The 26054-nt window shown below is 42.7% G+C and overlaps 2 protein-coding genes across 2 annotated transcripts; one reads left to right on the forward strand and one right to left on the reverse strand.

Moving 5' to 3' along the window:
* Positions 1-8634: 8634 nt before the first annotated feature.
* LOC115798448 (proton channel OTOP3-like) lies at positions 8635-19128 on the reverse strand. Its single transcript, XM_030755294.1, has 7 exons — positions 18750-19128; positions 18528-18664; positions 10268-10326; positions 10028-10167; positions 9247-9917; positions 8888-9058; positions 8635-8805 (listed from the first exon to the last, which is right to left on the reverse strand). The coding sequence occupies exons 1-7, from the start codon at positions 19126-19128 to the stop codon at positions 8635-8637; spliced, it is 1728 nt and encodes a 575-aa protein (XP_030611154.1).
* A 5329-nt stretch (positions 19129-24457) lies between these two features.
* Positions 24458-26033, forward strand: LOC115798449 (protein HID1-like). Its single transcript, XM_030755295.1, has 6 exons — positions 24458-24527; positions 24787-24935; positions 25033-25116; positions 25192-25283; positions 25692-25850; positions 25970-26033. Exons 1-6 carry the CDS (start codon positions 24458-24460, stop codon positions 26031-26033), a joined length of 618 nt encoding a protein of 205 aa, XP_030611155.1.
* Positions 26034-26054: the final 21 nt, after the last annotated feature.

Below are 26054 nucleotides of genomic sequence, written 5' to 3' on the forward strand. Positions count from 1 at the left end.
GGAAGTGCTTGTGTGAATGGGGTAAATGTAAACATGTTGTATAAGCACTTTGAGTGCTCAAAACAGAGTAGAAAAGCGCTATGTAAGAACTAGTCCATTTATCATTTTACTTTCATAACTTCATTCATTTGTTTATTTTGTATTTTGTGTAATTTGTGTATCTTTATTGGTCTTGTTCTGAATATAACACCATGTAGTGCAGTCAGGCAAAATCAAAGTCAGGTGAGTCTGAAATGTTATGGTAATTCTCGGGTCAGAGGTCATACTCACACTTCCCTCCTTTGTCGATCTTTTACACAGAGCTCACAGCAAAATTATTTTCTTTGATCATCTAACTGAAATCAAGACGTGTCCCTCCTTAGACTTCATGTCAAGAAAAAACAATCATTAGTGTTACCAGAAACAAAGCAGATTATATTCCTGTGGCCTTCCAATGATAAATTATTGAAACAAATTATGAGTCAGACTACTGAGAATGTTCAGACTGGAATTGAAACATTGCAGTCAGTTGTTATTTTTCCTGCAGTTCCTTGACCTTTGACCACTAATGTGTTTTAGTTCTTCACTGAGACCTGTGACTGAGCGTGCTTAAGGCCTAACGCTCCCCACGTCAAAGAGGTCTCCTGTTGATGATCCTCCTCCTGGGCTCAGACTTTACACAGAGGTCATGGGTCAAGGAACTTACAGTTTACCTGTTCGTCTGATGTTGGGCCTTCTTATTGAGGTCGTGTGGAACCAGGAGCCTTTTTCCTGAGTCTTTAGAGCTGTCAGGCTGTTCAGGAGAGCTTGGTATGATCTTGAACACCTCGATCTGCACCAGTTTCTTTATTGGTAACTGATCAGTCCAATCTCCTGTTACAATGAAACTGAGAAAACTTTATTAGTTAAATCTTTAATTTTCTCCCAGTCTATATCCCTCCTTTTGAGACATAAACTCTGTTTGTGTCTCAATAATTTACCTTAATTTACCTTATTTATCTAAAGGGCATACTGATTTTTATATTATTAGCTTTTTGGATTTTTTTCTTTAATGCTTGATTTAATATCAAATTGTTCAGACATTCAAAATCCAAATATTCTCTGCTTCTCTCTTATAATCTTAGCTTTAAACAAATCTGCCAAACAAATAAATGTAAATGCACAAAAGTGTAAATCGGGTGATTTTATTTTATCCTAAATTTTCATAAATAGGTTTTTTAGTTCTCTGTGTTTTGCTTTGTAACAGAGCGGCAGCTCAAGGTTTGGCACTTTGTTTTGCGTCTTTGATTCAGCTGTGTGTCACAAAGTGTTCACACGCACTGATTTGTTTAACCTTTCTTCTTAAGCTTTCACTAAAACTGTGTTCCTCATGGAAACTGTTTCTTGAAATTTAACAACAACTTAACATAAAATACCTCAATTTGGGATGACTAAGGCATTAATCTGTTATACTGGCTTTTATTTTAGGAAAAGCAATTAAGTTTAGCTTTTCTCCACTAATTGTCTCTAATCTGATAGAGCCAGGGACCCACGAGTGTGCTTCCCCTTTAAAATAAAAGAAATAAAATTTATAGAGTAACGTTGAAATTAAGTCAAATAAAACAATAAGAAGAAATAATTAAATAAAGGAAAAATAAAGGGAAAAAATATCTGCTTATCCATGTTTATAAGGGGTTTATGTCAATGCTTGCAATCAATGAGATCATTGTTCTATATATTTATGTGCATATATGCATGTAGACACACATATGTTTATGTAGGCACACACACACACACACACACACACATATATATATATATATATATATATATATATATATATATATATATATATATATATATATATATATATATATATATATATATATATATATATATATATATATATCCCCACCCCAAATTTTATTCAGGATTATTTATCAAACTACTCTGTTAAGAATGTGCAAAAAATAAAAAGAAAAGCAATGAGGGTGAAATAATAATATTTTGCTCCCCAGGGGAACAAAATAACTAAGCAAAGCCCTAGACAACCCAAAAATCAAGAGAGAAAAAGGAATAAAAATAAAACTGAAAATGAAATTTTTTAAAAAATAAAATAAGTATATGATATTCTCTAAAAACAATGAACTCCTGACTGCCCCCCCCTTTTTTTTCCTTCAATGGTAGGCAATATTCACTTTGTATCAGGGGTAAACCTTATCCCTGAGTGCTCTTGACTCCCACTCCCTAACTCTACCATCCATGCCAAAAACAAACAAACAAACAAAAACAAAAAGGGAAAAACAAAACAACAATTTATAGCACTCATAACTCATTTGTCTCTCACAGACACACACAAGCTCTGTGTCTCTCTGACACACAAACTTAGATTCACACGCACGCACACACAGCAACGCTGTAAGTGACACTCACACATACTGCACACATACCGCACTGCTCAGAGAGACGCACACACACTTCAGTTGCTAAACATTACAATCATTTTTCCTTTCTCTCTTTCTCTCTGTGTCTGTCTCTGAGCCACACACACTCACACAGATGCAAATACAAACACACAGCAACTCTCTGCGTCCCGTTCTCACACACCGACTCCAGTTGTTTTCTTTCTCTGCAAGGTGCACACACACTGACTCAGATACACACACAGACAGATAGTAACAGACACATGTTTCCTTTTCCTGTGTGATTCAGCTTTAGAGTTTTTCCCAGATTCCTGACTTTTTGTTTTTCAGTTGCATAGTTTAAAACAAAGAGTTTATTTAAGCTTTTGCTTTATCTAATAAATTAGCGGGGGACGTCTCCCTCATAATTGTTTATATTTACTGCAACCTTGATATTTGTCCTCTGGACTTTATTCACCCTTAATTTTGTCTTCACCGGTTTCTTTAGGATTTCATCCCCTTTTTTTTCACTGCAGTTCCAGCCCACTTGTTCCCCCATACACAGATACACACATATACACACAGAGGCCTCTTCATTCACACTTTTAGTCGCAACTTTTACTAACAATTTCATGCCAATTTATTAGTCTCTATTTATTCTATAGAGGTTTGAATGACTACAGGCCAGTAGCACTCACACCAATTGTTATGAAGTGCTTTGAAAAGCTTGTCCGGGCTCACGTCATCTCCAGTCTCTCCCCCAGACTAGACCCCCACCAGTTTGCCTACAGAGCCAACCGGTCCACAGAGGACGCCATAGCCACGGCCCTCCACTCTGCCTTCTCTCACCTGGAGCAGGGGGGGAACTACGCTCGGCTGCTCTTTGTGGACTTCAGCTCGGCGTTTAACACCATCCTTCCTGGCAGACTGGTGACTAAACTGTCAGATCTGGGGATACCACGCTCCACCTGTCTTTGGATCAAGGACTTCCTGACAGACCGTTCCCAGAGGGTAAGAGTAGGTCCCCACCTCTCTTCAGCCATCAGCCTCAGCACCGGCTCTCCACAGGGCTGTGTGCTGAGTCCCCTACTCTTCACCCTCTACACACATGACTGCACCTCCATACATGCCAGTAACTGCATCATTAAGTTTGCGGATGACACCACTGTGGTGGGGCTCATATCAGGCGGGGATGAGTCAGCATACCGGGACGAGGTGCAGCGGCTGTCAAGGTGGTGCAGTGAGAATAACTTGATCCTGAACACCACTAAGACAAAGGAGATGGTAGTAGACTTTAGGAGGACAACACATGTCATTCAACCTCTGTTCATCGAGGGGGATGAAGTGGAGCTGGTTTCAGATTTTAGGTTCCTGGGAGTACATCTGCAGGATGATTTGACCTGGAGTATCAATACGACCAGCATTGTCAGGAAGGCCCAACAGAGACTGCATTTCCTGAGGGTTCTTAGGAGCAACCATCTGACCCAGAATCTGCTGGTGTCCTTCTACCGTTGCTCTGTAGAGAGCATCCTGACCTACTGTCTGTGCGTGTGGTTCAACAGCTGCACAGCAGCAGACAGGAAAACACTCCAGCGAATCATCAACACGGCTCAAAAGATCATAGGCTGTCCCCTGCCCTCCCTCCAGGAACTGTTCAATGCCCGCTGCCAGAGGAGGGCACAGAACATCCTCCAGGACCCCTCACACCCTGGACACTCCTTGTTTCAGCTACTGCCATCAGGCAGACGTTTCAGGACAATGAAGGCCAGAACAAACAGACTGAGGAACAGCTTTTATGCCAGGGCTATCATTGAACTGAACTCTGTGTGGTTTGGACAGTGATGTGGGGTGGTAGTGCTGACTGTGTGCGTGCGTTGGTGTGTGTATTGGGGCTAGATTCGTCTGTTAATTTACTATTGTGCACAGTATTTTAGTAATCATTTTTATCACTCATATTTTTATTATTTTATTACTTATTGTCTGAGGCACCTAGAAAGGAATGCATTTTAAATTTCGTTGTGCAACTTCTGTGTACAATGACAATAAAGATTCTGATTCTGATTCTGATTCTGATTCACAACACTTTTGTTAGAATTTTTATTTTCTGCCAACGAAAAGATCGCCCGAAATATTTGTTACGTTCAATTTTATCTAAAAACAGCCATGAGTCTGTATCAAACAAGCAAGTCATTGTTCTCAAGTCTTTAATCCGGCATCATGCTCCCGGTCAAGCCCGACATAAAGATTAGCTCTATTTTGTCTGCAGCGGTTTCAGCACGCCACCGCTTACGGCGCGACTCTAGAATAGACAAAACTCTTTAGACTTTGCTGCACAAATGTCACTACTCGTCATGTTTCATGGTATAAAAGTCAATTCTCACACACCATTCTTCATGCTGTGGATATTAGGAGTTATCTCTATCCAATAGAAAATTTTCCAGCCAGACACACGTCTTGGTTTTAATAAATAAATAAATTTGATCAATAGCCTAATGCTATAGGGCAGTTTTACGTTTCCTTCATCACTTAAAATCCTTTTCTCACTCATTTCAACTCTTATCACTTATTTTGTTTCTTTTACCCATTATTTATTTTTCTTTAATGTCAATCCCTTTTTGTTTTTCTGACACTTTAATATTTTCAAGCTTTAAACAGTTTAACAGATTCTCTAAAATTTGTTTTCTCAAGACCTTACCTCCTCCTCACTCACAAAAAATTTTAACGTCCAATTTTGCAGAATCCGGTTATTTAAAAACAACAGGTTTCTGCTTACCTTATTTATGAGGCCTCCTGTGAGTGTTTTGAGGAGTTAAAGTCCCAAGGTGAGTCCTGGAGAAAATATTCCCCTTTGTCCTCTTTTGCCAATCGCCCTCCTTCACAAATCACCTGTCATTACCTGTTATCAGTCCTTATCACGTCAAGGTCACCATCTGACAGGTAATCAGTTTTTTTGTGAAGGAAGACACCCGAAACACTTTGATCAAAAAAGTAAGACGTTTAATGTATTAAAGAATCAGAAAAAATACACATATGCATGTGGGGACTCAGAGGAGACAGGCCTGTGTGTGCTCTCTCTCTCTCTGAGCCCGTGTTCCTGTCTAACCATAACATTTTTATACTGACAGTCTCTTATCTATACATAACAATCTCTGGGTGCTACGAGTTGACCTTCGTCACTCAGTCTTGTTGACGCTGGTTTTCATGACTCATGATTCCTCAGCTGTGAAGTCATAAAGCACATCACCTTCCTGATGTTTTAATTATGCGTCCTTGTGGCCGGTGCTCAAGATAAGATGCACTGAAACAGAGAAGTTAGTCTACTACTTTCTGATCAGTTGCTCTCTTTCTAATGTATTATTTAATTTTTATTATTTGGTTGATCCACTGTTTATTAATTAATTTACTGGAGTTTTACCTTTAAACTTTTGTCCTTTATTCATTGAGTAAAAAATAATCCCTAACACTTTGCAGGCCATTACTTTGCTCAAAGGAAAATCTGAAATCTCCTTTTACAGGTAACTACAACCTGGTTTACGCCGTCATCCGTAAGCGAAATATCTTCCACCAGCTGGCCAACCTGCCGTCTGACACGGCGTCTATTCAGAAGGTCCTGCAAAAGAAGAAGAAGACCGGGATCTCCAGGACTAACTCTATAGAGCATGAGTCCATGGAGGGCTCCAGACCTGCTGTGCCTGCTGAGCCCGGCACACTTAAAGCCAGCTTAGAGGCCACTCCAGGTAGGAAGTAAGATTACTGCAAACCAGCAAAGGGTTCATGATGGAACTCTAACTCATTTTATTTTTGCTTTTTAGTAGATGTTAAGTAGATGTGGCTCTTTTGCTCTTCTGCATGTTGGAGTCCAGGGCCCTCTGCTTCTATTACCTGAAACAGGCAGGCTGTTTCACTCTGCCTCAAATCTTTATATTCATGTGTTCCTTTTACCTCTGAAGTTGGATTTTGGAGCTGGGAATGACATCACACCCAAGTTGACTGCTTGGAGTTGGATAAAGAAGCAGTGAGTGGTTTGCTCCCTAGCCAGGTGGAGTCATTCATGCATCACTGGCAATACCTGCAGTACATTGCAGTACTACCTGTTTGCACCTAAAACATACTGCATCTCCACAGATGGTGCCTATTCAGTGCTCTGTCACAAATACACAACAGTGGTAAAACAGATTCAACAGCCTTACTGCTCTTTACACGAGCTGCTGCCATCTTGATTTGCGAAGACACGATTGGTTTTGGTGGTCCGACTTTCTGTGCAGGAAGTCTGACTTCAGGTGCTGTTGCAGCTAAAAATTCAGACTGGGAAGCCAGGATATCTGCTTCCAAAGGAATGCAGTAATAGTTAGCACATTCGGATAAGACGGTGACTGCGGGCTCTTGAGCTGCCTGCCTTGCATGGTGGCAAGCCTCTGCTTGCAAACATAATAACATACAGTATATGGACAAAAGCACTGGGTCACGTACTTGTTATACCTACAGGAGCAGCTCAGCCATGGAAATCCATGCCATGAAGCTTCCAGAGCATCGCCTCAGCCCTCAGCAACCCTGCTCTGTGACTGGCTGTGTTGCAGTGGTTCCTAAATGCTTCCACTTTGCAATAATACCACTTACAGTTAATGCTGGAATATCTTGGAGGGAAGGCATTGCATAAAGTGACACTGTTGCAACAGTGGTTTCCTGTTACAGGACCACACTCAATTTCAGTGAGCTGTTTAGAACGACCCGCATTCCACAGACTGCATGGCCAAGTGCTGGATTTATACACCTGTGGCAGCGGGACTGTAAACAGACTGTATGGCCCAATACTTTTACCCATATAGGCTGACTCATTACTTCCTGGATTATCCAGGAATTTTTATGTTATATAGGTGTTATATAGGAGACTAACACTGACTTTTTCATACAATACAAAGTCTGTCTAAATGAATGAGTTTGTTTTTCCCCCTTTGGAGTGTTATGGACTTATTACCACTCTATATCTATAGTTCATGTCTACAATACAGATGTGAAAATACTGTGAGTGCCTTCATTTAACTCTCAGTGGGAAAGTGAAATACAAATTTCCCAAAAACATCAAAATATTCCTTTAAACCTGTTCATCACTTCATTGTGCTTCAGTGCTTCCAGTGAAATTCATCCTTGTAAAGTGAGATTGTGTTGTGTGCTGTAGGAATCGATAAGATCACCGAGAAGTCTCAGGTGAGTCAGGATGGAACGATGGTTGCTGTGCCACATTCAGACTCTCCACAGACGCCGACTGAAAGCTGCAGCACAGCTGGAGCCAGCGACACCGAGTCTCACTCAGAGAGAGATAAGGAGGTGAGCAGATGGCTCGTCTCACACACACAGCACACAAACACACAAATTTAGTTGTTTCCTGCTGCAGTTAAAGTGTTTTGTTATTCTGTCATCAGGCCAACCGCACACAATCAGAGTCAGCGAGGAGCCGACTGTCAAGTGTCTCATCGACGGCTGCGTGGAGCGCTAACTCAGACTGGGTCAGAACAAGTCTTTGATCTGTTTACCTTCTACCATCTGTTCTCTGTTTTCTGACATGTGACATCATCTACCTGCTCTCAGATCTCTTCGTGGAAGGCTAAACTTCCTCTGCAGACAATCATGCGGCTGCTGCAGGTGCTGGTTCCTCAGGTGGAGAAGATTTGCATTGACAAGTAGGAAATCATCTATATCTGGGGCGTCATCTACTTACAGTAAATAAACCCGTCTTTATTATTTGGGACATGAAGTGTGCACATAGCTAAACATGTGAACATCTTTTCATTCGGTGAGTTCGTCTTTGGGCTTTTTGTTTTTTTTCTTCTTACTTCAGCAACATCGATCCTCCAATCTGGTACGACACCGACATACGGCTGTTTGAGATCCAGAGGATTTAGAGGAGCTGCTGAGGATCCAACAACAACAAAAAGGCTCTGACACTTTATCCTCCTCACACCTGAACTGTGCTTGAAAATCAGAGGACAGCTCAGTCTTAATGCCAAATTATATAAAGATTGAGAATCTTTAAATGTGTCCATAAAAAGGAAAATGCCAAAATCTGATTTATTCATACTTATTTTTTTATTGAACATTTATTCATTTTGCCCAAAAATATCAGTGTTTGGTGCTCCAGTGAGTGACCGCAGGGAAAGTGTCATCATAGACAGCGTGGCCCTTAATCTGCCGCTCACACTGCTTGGATGATGGCTGCAAGAGCCTCCACTTTTTTAATGTGAACCAGTCTAGTGTAACCGGGATGAGTCTGTGCTCTTTATGCAGAGATGAGCAGCTCCATTAAAGCTCCCACAGAGTGCATCCTGTAGAAGACACAGAGCGGCTGACCCAGATTCACCATAACGAGCCAAGCGCTGAAGCCGAAAAACTGTTTTCCCGGGCTGTTCTCGAACTGTGGATGGACTCCGAACGCAGGAATCACCCACAGCTGTAAGAAGAGGGAACAGTTACACATTATATAAATACAGATCAGCTATGAATATTCCTTCATAACAAACTCATGATACTACCATGATGTTCGAGAGAATGAGGAAAGCACAGATGTCTTGTGTTGCTCTTCTGGTCCAGGATTTCTTCCCATCATGCTCTTCAACAGTGGGGGATGCTGATGTTTTGATCTCCAGGAATGAAATCTCTGGCTTCTTGTTCTCTTGCGCTGGCACAGCGACCTTCATCTTCAGCTGTTGAGCAGTTTTTAATGTAAACAAAACTTTTTAATGTCTCTTTGTACACCATTCATATATATACAGTGCAAAATATTTTTATTTATATTTTTATTAATACTTTTATTTAGCACAAGGCACAATGACAGTATTTCTGGATTGTGTTTTGCATCTCATTGAAACTGCACGAGAAGAGATGCAGGTACCTTTACATTCCTGCTCCACTGCTTTTCCTTCCTGATGAGGTTCGGGTGCCTGTGGAGGCCGTCGATGATGAAGATGTTCTGGAGGACGACCTCCAGCAGGCTCAAGAGGGAGTAGGACAGATCCAGGTCCCCCAGAAGATCGCGGTTTCCCATAGCCAGACCCGCTACAAGGGAAAAATAGGACAGTACAAGCTGGCCCAGGGACGCTGCCAACAGGAGGATCACATCCAGACTACGGGTGGGGTTGTGCCCCCCTTCGTGTGCCCTCGCCTCTAGTCTGTAAATTAGTATCCCGATCAGACAGCAAAGAGACATGAGGGGCATGACCACTGCATGGTAGCCATAAAATATGAGGAAGGCGGTGAGGCGAAGGTCCGGCTGGGTCACCCAGACCTGATAGAGAATGAAGGCAGTCACTCCTGCAACAAGGACCAGGCCCCCAAACACGAGGCCGAATGTGATCCCACCTCTGTAGAAGATGCGTAGAGTCAGCTTCTGAGCAGCGTGGTGGTGACCTGGACTTATCCTGCGGCCCACGTTCTTCCACATCACATAGATCATCCCGCCTGCCATCAGGTAGTACTCAATGTTGAAGGGATAAAGGATCTCAAAGCCCTTCCTGAAGGCGAGGCAGGCTGTACTCGCACTGCACCAACACAAAGTTAAATTCCCTGCAGGAAGGAAAATAAATACAGTATTCTTTAAATTCCTCCTGCTGCAGGAGAACGAGCTCAAACATAAAACCTCAGGATGTTCAGTGAGTGTTTCTTGCAGTACCTACTGATTAACTCCAAGCTGTCATCTTCAGATGAGCTTGTGGTGTTTGTTTTTTCCATCTCAATCTCCGTGTAGATGCTGTCGTCTGTCACAACATTCAGCCACAGCAGCAGGTCAGTGGAGAGGATCGCCATCAGTCCAAACCTGTAAAGCTGAAGTTAGAGATCTCTTTCTAAAAAACAACATGTATTTATGCATGAAAGTCATGCATGAACTATATAATATATAATATAGCAGTGTGCACCTGGTGGATATCTTGTGTGTGTGAATGCAGTCTTTGGAGTGACTCCACACTAAATATGTCTACAAAAGGAACAAAAGTGTTATTCAATGATGACACACCTGAAACAACATTACAAGCCTGTTTTTAAGTCAGGTAGAGTGGAGAGGGCGGAGACTGAGGAGGAGAGGTAAAGTTATTTAACATAGCTGACATATGATCTGAAATCTTGAAGTAAAAGCAACCGTGATCAGGTTGCTAAATTTTATTAATTTAGCTTCAAATTTGACCACTTTTTCTAAAGTGTCCCAATATACGCAAAAATTAAAATATTTAAAAATGTTTACACTGTTGTACAGATTTTGCTACTCTGGGGCTATTCCAGGTCAAATTTGACTCAAATGTATTGAGATGATGTTTAGATCCACCAGTGGGGGTCTAATCAAGGAAAATGGTGGTTTTAAGGAATCTTGAAACTAGGAAACTGTACGTGCCATGTCTGTGTGTTTTTTTTATGGGGCAGTGGTGACGGAGTTCAAGGGGAACGCTGACACTGTCACAAGAACCATCTGTGTTCACATCACATTTGCTCAGGTTCCTGCAGAGAGAACCTCCAGAGTCTGAGAGTAAAACAGCATATCAGTGATCGGCTCACAGCAAGAAAATTTCTGGTTCACATCCTGGCCCTGTGTGGAGTTTGAATGTTCCTCACACAGCCCAAAGAGATACACATCAGGTGACCTACCTCCTGTAGTTCAGGTGGTAGGTCACTTACTAATCGAAAGTTTGGTGGTTCAATCCCTGACTGCTCCTGTCGGGTCGTGGTGCGGCTCTCTCTCGCTGCCCCTCTTACCAGGTGGAGGTGAGACCAATGGAAACAAGTGCACTTGGATAGTAACTCCACACTTCACAAAAACTCACTGGAGATGAGCAGGTTTCGTTGCCATGATTTATTGAGGCACAAAGTTTAACAAAGTACAAGACAGCATAAAGCCCTCCCGGGAGTGAATGCCTTGGAGCCACTGCAAAGGTGATAGAGGAAGAGCAAAAAGTGTGCTCCCTCCTGCCTTTTATTGCCCAAACTCACACCTCCCCCTGCTGTTATCAGGGCCAGTGGGCATAGAAGGATGCTCCCAATCCACTATGAACCATACTAGTTCGATCCTCATGCAATGGCTCCATGACTTGTTCTCTGGGGGCTGTCAAGACAAACAACTTTCCCACATGAAAATACCTCCCACCGGAGCACTACCCCACCCTTCTATCCATATTTTGACATTACTAGAAACACTTCTAGGGCGGTCTTATCTTAGCACTCCCTTACATTATTACATTAGCTCAGGTGGGACTTCAGGACACACAACTCCCAGCTACTTGACCTTCACACTGGCAATACAGTATCAAAAGTGCACGGTGTACAAAGGTGAGCCTCTAAATATGAAGGAGTGCAGTTCTACTAGTGGAAAAAACCCAAGGCCCTGGGCTGAGCAGGCCTCAGTCCTTTCCACTCACCTAAAGCATGCAGTGTTCCAGTGTGTGAGTGACAATATAGGTGACAAACAATATATAATGTGACCATTAATCCAGTGTGTGTGATTAATATAGGTACTAATAAATTATATAGTAAAATACCAATATCAGAGTGATAAAAATATCCAACACTCCTGTCTGCAACGTACTGAACCCCAAGTTTCTCTCTGGTGTGTTCATTGGATTGTGAATGGGTGAATGAGGCATGTTGCATAAAGCGCTTTGAGTGCTAGTCAAAAACTCTATATAAGAACCGGTAAGGGTTAGAGTTGTTGTGATGAGGAGTCTTTGTGCTCACGTGTGTGTGGTGAGTTCAGAAAACCTCTTGTACACCCGGAAAAAGTGCCGCACCCACTTTTTACAGTACGCTGTTCAAACAGAGGTATTGTTTGTGTTTTTATCATGTTCTGGCTGAGCGAACATAACTGTGTAACTATGCATTGCTAGTGTGCCATGAAGGATGCTGTCTGTGTAGATTCTCAGTCATCCAGGTCATAGTAGTCTCTGGAGCTTGAAAAAGGCGACTGGACTTCTTTTTGTTTCTTGAAGACGTTTCACCTCTCATCCGAAAGGCTTCTTCAGTTCTCAACCAAATGGTGGAGAGACCCAGGTATTTAAACCCCTGTGGGCATAGTCCCCTGGAGGTGGTTATGACCCTCTATTGATCATGTGCGTGAACACATGTGCCCAGGTGTGAAGGGGGCGTGGGTCATATTTAATCAGTGGTTTCAGTTGAAACCAATTTAGGACTCCGCTCCATTGTTTCCTGTGGCCTATTGAGGTCACTGGAACAAAGGTGTGAATGGGGGTTGAGACGTCTGGGAAGGGAGCTCAGGACAGCACTGTAAGCGGGGGAAAGTTGGTGACGTAATCCACCTCCTCTGTTCAATGATGGTTGTTCACAGTGGACATAGATGGCTTCTTTCACTCCTCTTTCAAACCATCTGTTTTCCCTGTCCAAAATGTGAACATTGGCATCCTCAAAAGAGTGCCCTTTTTCCTTCAGATGCAGATGTACTGCTGAATCTTGTCCTGTCGAGGTGGCTCTTCTATGTTGTGCCATTCGTTTGTGAAGAGGCTGTTTGGTTTCACCAATGTAGAGGTCCGAGCACTCTTCACTGCACTGAACAGCATACACTACATCGCTGATCTTGTGTTTGGCGGGTTTGTCCTTGGGATGAACCAGTTTTTGTCTTAGGGTGTGACTTGGTTTGAAGTATACTGAGATGTCATGCTTGGAGAAAATTCTTCTGAGTTTCTCTGACAAGCCCGACACATATGGGATGACAATGTTGTTCCTCTTGTCCTTCCTATTCTCTGTAGTTTGTGTTTGGCCTTCATTCCTGTGCATCTTAGCTGATTTGATGAAGGCCCAGTTGGGGTAACCGCATGTTTTGAGGGCTTTCTTAATGTGTGTGTGTTCCTTATGCTTCCCTTTTGCCTTAGAGGGAACACTTTCCGCACGGTGTTGTAGGGTCCTGATCACCCCAAGTTTGTGTTCCAGAGGGTGGTGGGAGTCAAAGAGGAGATACTGGTCTGTGTGTGTGGGCTTCCGGTAAACTTCAATGTTGAGGCTTCCATCTTCCTCGATAAGCACCGCACAGTCCAGGAATGGTAACTTGTTATCTCTGGTGTCCTCCCTGGTAAAACGTATGTATTTATCCACTGAGTTGATGTGACGAGTGAAGGCTTCTACTTCATGGGTTTTGATTTTGACCCAGGTGTCATCTACATATCTGTACCAGTGGCTAGGTGCCATCCCTTTGAAAGAACCAAGAGCTTTACTTTCCACTTCCTCCATGTAAAGGTTGGCTACAATGGGAGACACTGGGGAGCCCATGGCACATCCATGCTTCTGTCTGTAGAATCCATCATTGTATTTAAAATATGTTGTGGTAAGGCAGAGATCTAAAAGTGCACAAATCTGATCTGGGGTGAGGCTGGTTCTGTTCAGTAAGGAATCGTCTTCCTGTAGTCGTCTTCTGACGGTCTCCACTGCCTCAGTTGTGGGTATGCAAGTGAAAAGTGAAACCACATCAAAGGACACCATGGTTTCATCTGGATCCAGTACAAGATTCTGGACCTTGTTAGTAAAATCTGTAGAGTTTTCAATGTGGTGGGGTGTGATGCCAACAAGCGGTGATAAGATGGTGGCGAGGTGTTTGGAAATGTTGTAGGTGACCGAGTTTATACTGCTGATAATGGGTCGAAGTGGGACTCCTTCTTTGTGGATCTTTGGGAGTCCATAAATGCATGGAGTGGCTTCTCCAGGGTACAGGCGGTAGTAAGTGGGGCGGTCAATGGCTTTTTCCTTTTCAAGTTGTTGCAGGCAGCAAACAACTTTTTTCTTGTAGTTGCTTGTGGGATCACGTCTCAAGACCTCATAAGTATTGTTGTCACTGAGGAGTGTAGTAATTTTGTTGTGGTAATCCGATGAATTCAGCACAACCGTGCACCTCCCCTTGTCGGCTGGCAGTATGGTGATGTTTTGATCCTTGCTTAGGGCTGTGATGGCCTTCTTCTCCTGAATGGTGAGGTTGGATGGAGGAAGTCTTGCACTGGAGAGAGTGGCTGAAACTTTCATCCTGATCTGTTCTGCTACAGGATGAGAAAGTTTGTTATTTCTTATAGCGGTTTCTGTTGCTGTGATGAGGTCTACTATAGGAAGCTGTTGTGGGGCTATGGCAAAGTTGAGTCCTTTGGCTAGCACATTTTCTTCTGGTTTGGTGAGGACCCTGTCTGATAGGTTCTTCACCCACTTTCCTTGGTTTCCATTGCTTATCGTGTCGTCCTGTTTGTTAACAGATGAATGGTATGCCTTGGTTTGCAGAGTTTGAAATTTACGTAGTTGTCTTTCCTTGCCTTTGATGTGTTGTGCGAGCTGGGCTTTGTCCACAAATGTAGAAACTTCTTCTGCGATGGTGTGAGGTAAGAGTGATGAGAGTTTCTGCTGAGTCTGGTGGATTTTGTTCTGGAGTGCATCTATGGTGAAATGGACCTGTCTTATCCTTTCACTCAAAAGGTGGTTCTGTGCTCTCCATAGAATTTGGTCAGCTCTATGTCCTTTTACTGTGGACCCAAGGTGCAAACTCTTGGGAACCAGTCTGGACTGTCTGCATCTCAAGTTGAAACGAAGGTGGTTCCTGTAGTCCGCTAGCTTTCTTGAGTCCCTTTCATACTCCCGCACCAATTGAAGGGTGTTCCTCCCAAAGTGCAAGGCAATATGTCTGTGTAGATTCTCAGTCATCCAGGTCATAGTAGTCTCTGGAGCTTGAAAAAGGCGACTGGACTTCTTTTTGTTTCTTGAAGACGTTTCACCTCTCATCCGAAAGGCTTCTTCAGTTCTCAACCAAATGGTGGAGAGACCCAGGTATTTAAACCCCTGTGGGCATATGGACTCCCAAAGATCCACAAAGAAGGAGTCCCACTTCGACCCATTATCAGCAGTATAAACTCGGTCACCTACAACATTTCCAAACACCTCGCCACCATCTTATCACCGCTTGTTGGCATCACACCCCACCACATTGAAAACTCTACAGATTTTACTAACAAGGTCCAGAATCTTGTACTGGATCCAGATGAAACCATGGTGTCCTTTGAGGTGGTTTCACTTTTCACTTGCATACCCACAACTGAGGCAGTGGAGACCGTCAGAAGACGACTACAGGAAGACGATTCCTTACTGAACAGAACCAGCCTCACCCCAGATCAGATTTGTGCACTTTTAGATCTCTGCCTTACCACAACATATTTTAAATACAATGATGGATTCTACAGACAGAAGCATGGATGTGCCATGGGCTCCCCAGTGTCTCCCATTGTAGCCAACCTTTACATGGAGGAAGTGGAAAGTAAAGCTCTTGGTTCTTTCAAAGGGATGGCACCTAGCCACTGGTACAGATATGTAGATGACACCTGGGTCAAAATCAAAACCCATGAAGTAGAAGCCTTCACTCGTCACATCAACTCAGTGGATAAATACATACGTTTTACCAGGGAGGACACCAGAGATAACAAGTTACCATTCCTGGACTGTGCGGTGCTTATCGAGGAAGATGGAAGCCTCAACATTGAAGTTTACCGGAAGCCCACACACACAGACCAGTATCTCCTCTTTGACTCCCACCACCCTCTGGAACACAAACTTGGGGTGATCAGGACCCTACAACACCGTGCGGAAAGTGTTCCCTCTAAGGCAAAAGGGAAGCATAAGGAACACACACACATTAAGAAAGCCCTCAAAACATGCGGTTACCCCAACTGGGCCTTCATCAAATCAGCTAAGATGCACAGGAATGAAGGCCAAACACAAACTACAGAGAATAGGAAGGACAAGAGGAACAACATTGTCATCCCATATGTGTCGGGCTTGTCAGAGAAACTCAGAAGAATTTTCTCCAAGCATGACATCTCAGTATACTTCAAACCAAGTCACACCCTAAGACAAAAAACTGGTTCATCCCAAGGACAAACCCGCCAAACACAAGATCAGCGATGTAGTGTATGCTGTTCAGTGCAGTGAAGAGTGCTCGGACCTCTACATTGGTGAAACCAAACAGCCTCTTCACAAACGAATGGCACAACATAGAAGAGCCACCTCGACAGGACAAGATTCAGCAGTACATCTGCATCTGAAGGAAAAAGGGCACTCTTTTGAGGATGCCAATGTTCACATTTTGGACAGGGAAAACAGATGGTTTGAAAGAGGAGTGAAAGAAGCCATCTATGTCCACTGTGAACAACCATCATTGAACAGAGGAGGTGGATTACGTCACCAACTTTCCCCCGCTTACAGTGCTGTCCTGAGCTCCCTTCCCAGACGTCTCAACCCCCATTCACACCTTTGTTCCAGTGACCTCAATAGGCCACAGGAAACAATGGAGCGGAGTCCTAAATTGGTTTCAACTGAAACCACTGATTAAATATGACCCACGCCCCCTTCACACCTGGGCACATGTGTTCACGCACATGATCAATAGAGGGTCATAACCACCTCCAGGGGACTATGCCCACAGGGGTTTAAATACCTGGGTCTCTCCACCATTTGGTTGAGAACTGAAGAAGCCTTTCGGATGAGAGGTGAAACGTCTTCAAGAAACAAAAAGAAGTCCAGTCGCCTTTTTCAAGCTCCAGAGACCATGAAGGATGCTGTTTATCATTTAATTTGTGGTGTAACCTGTTAAGGTTGCTTTTGTAAATCTGCATCTTCATCAATAACCAGTGATTCTGTAAATCAGCGGTCACTGAAGGCACAGTTGTGTACTTAAGTGACAGTATGCAAGGCTCTCTATCAGGCTTTATTAAAAATGCCTCCTGTCAAAGTCAAATCTGTCTTCTTGAGTCCTGAGTGAACCTAAATGCTTTTCCTTATTTCCTGTTTGTCCTGCTCTGATGCTCAAAGTTTCAAATAATAAGTCCATGTATGTACAAGCAATCCCTGTGTGCTAAAAGCTCAGGTTTCAGGCTGCTCCTGTCATGGTGTGCTGTGTGGCAAATGAAGGCAGACCCCAAAACACAGGACTTACAAACAAACTGAACAAAGGGTGGTTTATTGAGCAGTGTGACAGAGAATACATATAACTGGGCTGGTCAGGTGCCAAAACTAAGGGACACATGAACTAGATAGACACACAGCAGAAATCATAGATGACAACACAACAAAGAACAGAAGAAAACTGAGGGCTTAAATACACATCAGGTAATCAGGGCAAGAGGAAACAGCAGGACATGACAGGTGGAACACATGAAACTAATAACACAGGGGAAGCAAAACTAAACACAAAGTACAGGGAACACGAGACTGTCAAAATAAAACAGGAAACACCTAACAAGGTACACGCAGACTTAACACAGGGGACTGGCACACAGAGAAAACTAAACAGGGACCAAGGCACAGGGAAACAAAGAGAAACACGCACACAGGACAGAGATGCCGACTAGTCACAAGACTGAGAATACGAAAACACAGGAGGTCCGGGACCTGACAAAAGGACAAAACAGACACAAGAACACAGACGCAGGGGAGACGGGGACAAAGGGAACTAGAAAAGCACAACTGATAACACAGCCAGAACTAAGATGAACAATGAAAACCCAAATAAACTAGGAAATAATAAAACTCAGTGAAAACAGAACTAAACACAAAATGCTGGGCACACGGCCCAGGACCATGACAGCCCTAAATACTCGGTGTGTGACAGTTCATCCAGCTCTTGGCTCTCTGTAATGTCAGTGACTGCAGATATTCCTAATATAGCTCATTATATGGCTCATTATAAGACATATAAGGATTATTTTGAACCTAGAATCATGCAAAGCTACTATAGTAGGATTCAAGAATGAAAATATGGAGCTAGAAATGAACAGGATAGGTCTCAGAGTATTCAAATAAATATTCACTGGTATAACTGGGAACGTGGAAATTATAAGATGACAGATAGTTACTGCCAATATCTGCTGTCTTTGACACACATTTCCATCTGCTCACTGAAGGAGCTGCAGTCTCTTGTCTTAGTATAAGTTAATAAGTTTGTTCATTCAAAAGCCTAAATGAAAACTACATTTTGTGTTTTAGATCCAGCATTTTCCTGCACTCTCTTATGGTGTAGTAACTGCAATACTCTTTGGTACTGTGAGGTGAGACTACAAAATGGCAATAAATTTAGAGTTTTACAATTTTGTTAAATAGTTCTCCACTCTACCTTCAGACTTTACGGTGTGCGACAATTTACCAGAAATCAAACAGCGTTACCTGTACAGTGAGAAAAAGAGCCTCTATGAACGGAGAAAGCAGTGTGACAGCTGGCTTGCACTCCCTCATACTCATCAAATAACCAACCCTGCAGATGAACAGCAGCAGGCTGAAGGCAGAAAAGAGCACGAGGGCCACTGTGACACAGCATGAAGATGAAGATGTTAGAAACAAACAAACCCCGTGAACAGTCGGCTTTAATGATCAAACACAGGAACTTACAGATGATAGGGATTCCCCCAGCATGATGGTCTTTATGTGGGGATATACCCGACTGTTTCCTGGCCCACAGCAGGTACCAGAGCATCCAGATCAGGCTGACCCCCATCAGCACCAGCAGGAACACCTCAGGCTCCTGGTGGGTCAGGCCCTCTGGGTTGAAGGCTTGGCCGGCCACCAGAGCGGCCCCCAGCACCATCACATTGAGACCCAGTAAACCAGACATTATGCGTCTCCCACTGGGAACCCACACCAGCACTGGTTCCACCTCCTGGTCATGGATCTGATGATGCTCTGAACTGCTGAGCGGTTCTTCAGTAGTGGGATTTTTAGGCGTCTCACAGGAAGAGTCCAGCACTGAGAGTCTAACATCAGTATCCATGTTCATGCTTTTTCTTTTTTTTAGTTCCCTTTTTTTCTGTCTTTTTTACTCACTTTTTCTTTCCTTTTAGTTGAAATCCCTAAGTTCAGTGTCTGAAAAGCCCTGGCACTTGTCTGATCTGCCTTCCCACGCTGCTGCAGGTGTGGCTATCATTATAACACACCTTCACGGGAAATGCATCATGTTTGCAATTTGACCTTTTATACACCACTAATCAGTCAAAGTCTGCTTAATTTAAAAAAAACAAACACACTATAAGCCTCTAAGGAGTGTATGTCAGCCTGCAGCACTGAAATCACCAGAGTTATTTTACTTTAGCTTAAAGGTATCAGGAAATATCCCAATTTACAAACAAGTTGCAACAGGAACTTAAGCATGAAATTGTACTTTTCACTTCTCTGCTTTGAGTAGCAGCAAGTAGTTCAGTGAGACGTGGTAACCTGCTGCTGCTGTCAGGTATTATATTTTTGCCAAAGGTCACGAGCAAGAAAAAAACAAAATCATGAGCAAGTCGCTTCAAATTGATCTGAATTTATCTATTCTGTATTCTCTTTCCACATGCACATGTAAATAGCAGCTATACAGTTTGATATCAGACCTGTATGAGTGATATATACACTGCTCAAAAAATAAAGGGAACACTCAAATAACACATCCTAGATCTGAATGAATGAAATATTCTCACTGAATACTTTGTTCTGTACAAAGTTGAATGTGCTGACAACAAAATCACACAAAAATCATCAATGGAAATCAAATTTATTACCCAATGGAGGCCTGGATTTGGAGTCACACACAAAATTAAAGTGGAAAAACACACTACAGGTTGATCCAACTTTGATGTAATGTCCTTAAAACAAGTCAAAATGAGGCTCAGTATTGTGTGTGGCCTCCACGTGCCTGTATGACCTCCCTACAATGCCTGGGCATGCTCCTAATGAGGTGGCAGATGGTCTCCTGAGGGATCTCCTCCCAGACCTGGACTAAAGCATCTGCCAACTCCTGGACAGTCTGTGGTGAGGTTGTGGATGGAGCGAGACATGATGTCCCAGATGTGCTCAATCGGATTCAGGTCTGGGGAACGGGCGAGCCAGTCCATAGCTTCAATGCCTTCATCTTGCAGGAACTGCTGACACACTCCAGCCACATGAGGTCTAGCATTGTCCTGCATTAGGAGGAACCCAGGGCCAACCGCACCAGCATATGGTCTCACAAGGGGTCTGAGGATCTCATCTCTGTACCTATTGGCACCTGCGTTCACACTGAGCACATGAAGAGCACAGGGCGACAGTGGTGAATTTGCCAATCCTGGTGTTCTCTGGCAAATGCCAAACGTCCTGCACGGTGTTGGGCTGTGAGCACAACCCCCACTTGTGGATGTCGGGCCCTCATACCATCCTCATGGAGTCAGTTTCTTACTGTCTGTGCAGACACATGCACATTTGTGGCCTGCTGGAGGTCATTTTGCAGGGCTCTGGGAGTGCTCCTTCTGTTCCTCCTTGCACAAAGGCAGAGGTAGCAGTCCTGCTGCTGGGTTGTTGCCCTCCTACAGCCTCCTCCACATCTCCTGGTGTACTGGCCTGTCTCCTGGTAGCGCCTCCAGCCTCTGGACACTACGCTGACAGACACAGCAAACCTTCTTGCCACAACTCGCATTGATGTGCCATCCTGGATGAGCTGCACTACCTGAGCCACTTGCATGGGTTGTAGAGTCCGTCTCATGCTACCACAAGTGTGAAAGCACTCGCGGTAGCATGTGGGTGCCTTCTAGTTTCTAGAAGACACCCACATGTCAACTAGTCTACTCAATTGAAACTTGAGTGCACAGAATGGCCATGACTGGTCAATAGATGAACTTTTTATTTGGCCCTTTTACCTTAATACACCTGTCACACATAAGGACTGCACTCCCTTCCACTATACTTGAAGCAGCTAAAGGTGAGTTAATTTTCTTCCCAGTTAAATTATCAAGGAACCTGGAACACGGAGAATCCAACGTGAGCAGAAGGCATTTAACTCAACCCAAAGAACATAAGTGAGTCTGACTATAATACCTCAGTGGGTGAGTGAACGAGACAAAGACAAGTATTATTAGAAATCAAACAGGTGTAGTAGCCTGTGATCCACGAGGAATAGGTAAGCAGACATGCCCGAGACATGCTCTGACAGATACAGGGCGCCATATTACCACACTGAGACAAGCAGAAAAAATGGGTGATTAATACAGATGGTAATCAGAGACCACAACAAACCAAAAATAAAGTAATCACCGGATTAAGACTGAGCCAGTTGCTCCCCAGAAATGTTTTGGTGGGGGTCACCTGGCAAACTTTGTAGTGTAACATGTCATTTTCTTCACTTTGGTAATGAACCAGTTTGTGCCTTATCTGTATAAAATTTCATGTAAATATCAGATCTCTGTGTTTTATTTAAATCGTTGTTTTCTGTTAAATCTATTCACAATGTTTCCACAGCCAAAAACAGAAAAGCTGTTACTTTCTAGTGATAGGTCGGTCGCGAACGATCCGGCTCTAAGAGCCGGCTCTTTGAAGTGAACGATGGGAGTCGGCTCCTGATAGTGAGCCGTTTCTTTATTCTTTTCATTCATTTTTAGTTTTTTGTTTTTTTTGTGGAAGCCGCACGTGATTGGTTAAGAAGTGTGGCGGAATCTGCGTGTCTACACGGAGCAACAGGGCAGAGACACACCACACAGATCAAACACAGAGGGAGCGTCTCCTGCAAAGTTTGCTCAGAGGCTGGAAAGAGTAAGAGGAAGTTGCACTTTACATAGAGGCTACATGCAGGAATGGTGAGGAAAAGTAATTCATTTTACACATTTTTTTAACTACAATCTTTGGAGCCATTTGAGAGCCGAAAGAGCTGGGTCTTCTTTGGGTGCTGAGCCAAAAGAGCCGGCTCTCTGAAAAGAGCCAAACTTCCCATCAGTACTACTTTGAGGCTGTCAGCCTCTGAAATATTCACTACAGTATATTCACTGCAATGACTGTTTAAGCAAAACTATTCTGCATGAAAACACAAAAGGCTGATCAGTATGTTAAGTAACACTGATGTTACAGCCTTTAGGTTGGAGATGTGATTGTTTCAGTGAATATGCGGCTGAAAGTTCTTTGAAACTGTATAAAATTCTAAAGTTTTCATGTCAACTTTTCCAAATGTAAAATTAGGTAGGATCATAGCCTTATCTAATAAGGAAAACTTCAGTTTGGGTAAAAATAAACTGGAGGACAACACTGATTAAAATGACTGAGCTTCTGTTTTTTAAAATCAATATCATGCTCAGCACTGACTCATGTTCACATGCCTCAGCCCACTGGATTTAAATGGGTGCTTCATGTATACTTGGACTTGACTGAACTCACTCCATCTGTTCTGGAGCTGAAGGCTCAGTTGCCAATCTCAGAGTTAACCAACTCAGAATTTAAAGTTAGACTCAGAATTAAACCTTAGCTTTAAAGGAAACTGATGATTCACCACATAACAGTTTGGAAAGCCTCAAAATGAAATTTAAATTTGTAATCAAACAGACAAGATACCATTTATGAGCACACGACAGTAACACAATAATTGATCTTGCGACTTTCATAAGAAAACCTGTTTTTAGGTTCAAACTTTGACTTGTTGGCAGCTGTTGTACATTTGTTCAAGGGTTGGTCAACATCAGTTTGTGACTACTTCAAAGTCTGAATATCTTTCCATATGAAATCCTGTCAGAACACATGCAGAAATCTGCAGCCTGCATTCAAAAACGCACTTTAAACAATGTTTTGACAAGTTTCTTTTTAATAAATTCAAAGTTTGTTTAAAACCTTGGGTTTCTTCATTCCAGGGTTAACAAACTCAGATTTTTAGCTAAACCTCAGGTGCTGGGATAGGACCCAGGTTCAGTAAAATATAGCATCCAAATATCCACCGTACATAGATTTTTATTTCAGGCTGCACCCTCTGCCATAGGCTGGGGGCTGATAACTGACTTCAACCCTAAATGAGAAGAAGAGTCTATTACAAGATGCTTTCAAACAAGTTCAAGAGTCTTACTCATTAATCTGTAGGGCTTTCATCTCTTTTGGATGCCTCCTGATCTAATCATGTGGCCAGTCTCCTAGTTTCCTAGTTAGGATTCTGATAACTGCCTCTGAATAGCTTCATCAGCTTGCCTTGGCCGTGGTGCCTGACTTCAGTCTGGGGAAAACAACATGGAGACATTTTTAAATGAGGACAAATTAAAGTACTCATTAAGTAATTAGAGTCCTCATTTTATCAGCTTTTCTTGCCATTTTTCAGAATTTATTAATTGCTTGAACTGATTTATATTCAACTGCCCAACAGCTCATGAAATTTCCACATTGTGCTCGTTTTAATTAAAAATAGTCATTGAATCTTTAAAGCACATTCACAGAATGAAAAAGAAATTCACAAAAATTCCCTCAGATGTCAGAACGAGTTGAAATCCATGTTACTTCACATCCATATCTTACTTCATTTTTCCTGGTTGATCATCTTCCTCATCCATTAAGTGGCTGAAAAGAGAGAGGTCAAATCAATGAAATATTTTTATATGGTTCCCAATCACAACAACAGTCACCTTAAGGTGCTTTATATCGTGAAGTAAAGACCCCACAGTAATACAGAGAAAACCCCTATGAGCAAGCATTTGGCAACAGTGAGAAGGAAAAATAATGTACCACATTATTTTTTTTTTCCCATTATTTTGCATATGCTTTTACATCTATGGGCACTCTCTACATTCCAGTACAGGAAAACAGAAAACAGGACATGAAGAAGACGTTATGTTTTCAGCGATGAGGAGATGAGCTCACCCATCAGTCCCGTGCTGCCATCTACTGATGCGTGTGTGGAGCAACATTGGATGATTTCTGTGCTTGAAATAATTCCTTGTGTTTGATAATTAAAATGCACGTTAAGAGTAATTCATCCATAAATATAATGGCACACTGGTAACCATCTATTAAAAAATATATAATAATTTTCAGGCAACTCAAAACTGAAGAAAACTGAAAGAGACTGACTGCACCATCATTCACTAAACTTGTGTTAGACAGTGTGATCATTGTGACCATTAAACATTTTATGTTTTCTGTGTTCTGTTGTGAATCAAATATGAGTTTATTAAATTTACAAATCAACTCTGTTGTTATGTTTTTCACAGCAGTCCAACGTTTTCAGACCTGGGTTTGGATTATAGAGGGTGATCGCATGAAAGCTTTCCGGTGTCTTTTTCTGTGGCTGCAGAGCTGAATCAGTCTGCTAGAGAATTAAGTGCTGCAGAAGGTGGTCAGGAGTATCCATGATGGGTGACAGTTTGTTCAGTGCCTTCCTCTCCACCGCAGCTTCAGAAGTGCAGCCAATCACAGAGCCAGGTTTCTCTAAATGAATGAGTTCATTTTTTTCCCCTTTGGAGTGTTCAGGACTTATTACCACTCTATATCTATAGTTCATGTCTACAATACAGATGTGAAAATACTGTGAGTGCCTTCATTTAACTCTCAGTGGGAAAGTGAAATACAAATTTCCCAAAGACGTCAAAATATTCCTTTAAACCTGTTCATCACTTCATTGTGCTTCAGTGCTTCCAGTGAAATTCATCCTTGTAAAGTGAGATTGTGTTGTGTGCTGTAGGAGTCGATAAGATCACCGAGAAGTCTCAGGTGAGTCAGGATGGAACGATGGTTGCTGTGCCACATTCAGACTCTCCACAGACGCCGACTGAAAGCTGCAGCACAGCTGGAGCCAGCGACACCGAGTCTCACTCAGAGAGAGATAAGGAGGTGAGCAGATGGCTCGTCTCACACACACACAGCACACAAACACACAAATTTAGTTGTTTCCTGCTGCAGTTAAAGTGTTTTGTTATTCTGTCATCAGGCCAACCGCACACAATCAGAGTCAGCGAGGAGCCGACTGTCGAGTGTCTCATCGACGGCTGCGTGGAGCGCTAACTCAGACTGGGTCAGAACAAGTCTTTGATCTGTTTACCTTCTACCATCTGTTCTCTGACATGAGACATCATCTACCTGCTCTCAGATCTCTTCCTGGAAGGCCAAACTTCCTCTGCAGACAATCATGCGGCTGCTGCAGGTGCTGGTTCCTCAGGTGGAGAAGATTTGCATTGACAAGTAGGAAATCATGCAAATTGTAAAAATAATTAATTAATGATGGTCTGTGTTAGGCAATAAGCAACACCAGGCAGGGTTAATTTTCATCAATTAAAAACACGACTAAACATGGTTTCTTAATGCAAAGTCCTGATCTGTGACCTGGAATGTTTTGGGAATCTCACACTGCAGGTCCAGATTTCCTGAAAACAAAAAAAAAACAAACAAAAAAAAAAAGAAGGTAATTTCCAAAAAAAGTTAAATAAAATTTTAATAGTGCAAACAGGACAAAAATTTCTCTGGAAAAAAATGGACCGAAATACACTTTTAATAATTAAAAAACAGCAATATTTGTAGCATACAGGTTTAATAACTCAGACTTCAGTGTGACTCAGTTTATTGGGTATTGAGAGTTGTTGTCGTCCTCAGGGGTCTGACTGACGAGTCTGAAATCCTCAAGTTCCTGCAGCACGGCACACTTGTGGGCCTCCTGCCCGTCCCTCACCCCATCCTCATCAGGAAGTACCAAGCCAACGCCGGCACGGCCATGTGGTTCCGCACCTATATCTGGGGCGTCATCTACTTACGGTAAATAAACCCGTCTTTATTATTTGGAGCATGAAGTGTGCACATAGCTAAACATGTGAACATCTTTTCATTCGGTGAGTTCGTCTTTGGGCTTTTTGTTTTTTTTCTTCTTACTTCAGCAACATCGATCCTCCAATCTGGTACGACACCGACATACGGCTGTTTGAGATCCAGAGGATTTAGAGGAGCTGCTGAGGATCCAAC

Source organism: Archocentrus centrarchus, chromosome 19 (assembly GCF_007364275.1).
Source record: "Archocentrus centrarchus isolate MPI-CPG fArcCen1 chromosome 19, fArcCen1, whole genome shotgun sequence".
Lineage (NCBI taxonomy): Eukaryota > Metazoa > Chordata > Actinopteri > Cichliformes > Cichlidae > Archocentrus > Archocentrus centrarchus.

Excerpts from the sequence above, each read along its gene's own strand:
- LOC115798448 (XM_030755294.1), bottom strand. The coding sequence starts at position 19,128 with ATGGATACTGATGTTAGACTCTCAGTGCTGGACTCTTCCTGTGAGACG. Across the intron at positions 10,327-18,527 it reads CTCTTTTTCTCACTGTACAG|ACATATTTAGTGTGGAGTCA; the intron begins GTAACGCTGTTT and ends TTCCTTTTGTAG. Across the intron at positions 9,918-10,027 it reads TGACAGCTTGGAGTTAATCA|GGAATTTAACTTTGTGTTGG; the intron begins GTAGGTACTGCA and ends TCCTTCCTGCAG.
- LOC115798449 (XM_030755295.1), top strand. The coding sequence starts at position 24,458 with ATGGGTGACAGTTTGTTCAGTGCCTTCCTCTCCACCGCAGCTTCAGAA. Across the intron at positions 24,936-25,032 it reads ACTCAGAGAGAGATAAGGAG|GCCAACCGCACACAATCAGA; the intron begins GTGAGCAGATGG and ends TTCTGTCATCAG. Across the intron at positions 25,284-25,691 it reads GAGAAGATTTGCATTGACAA|GGGTCTGACTGACGAGTCTG; the intron begins GTAGGAAATCAT and ends TGTCGTCCTCAG.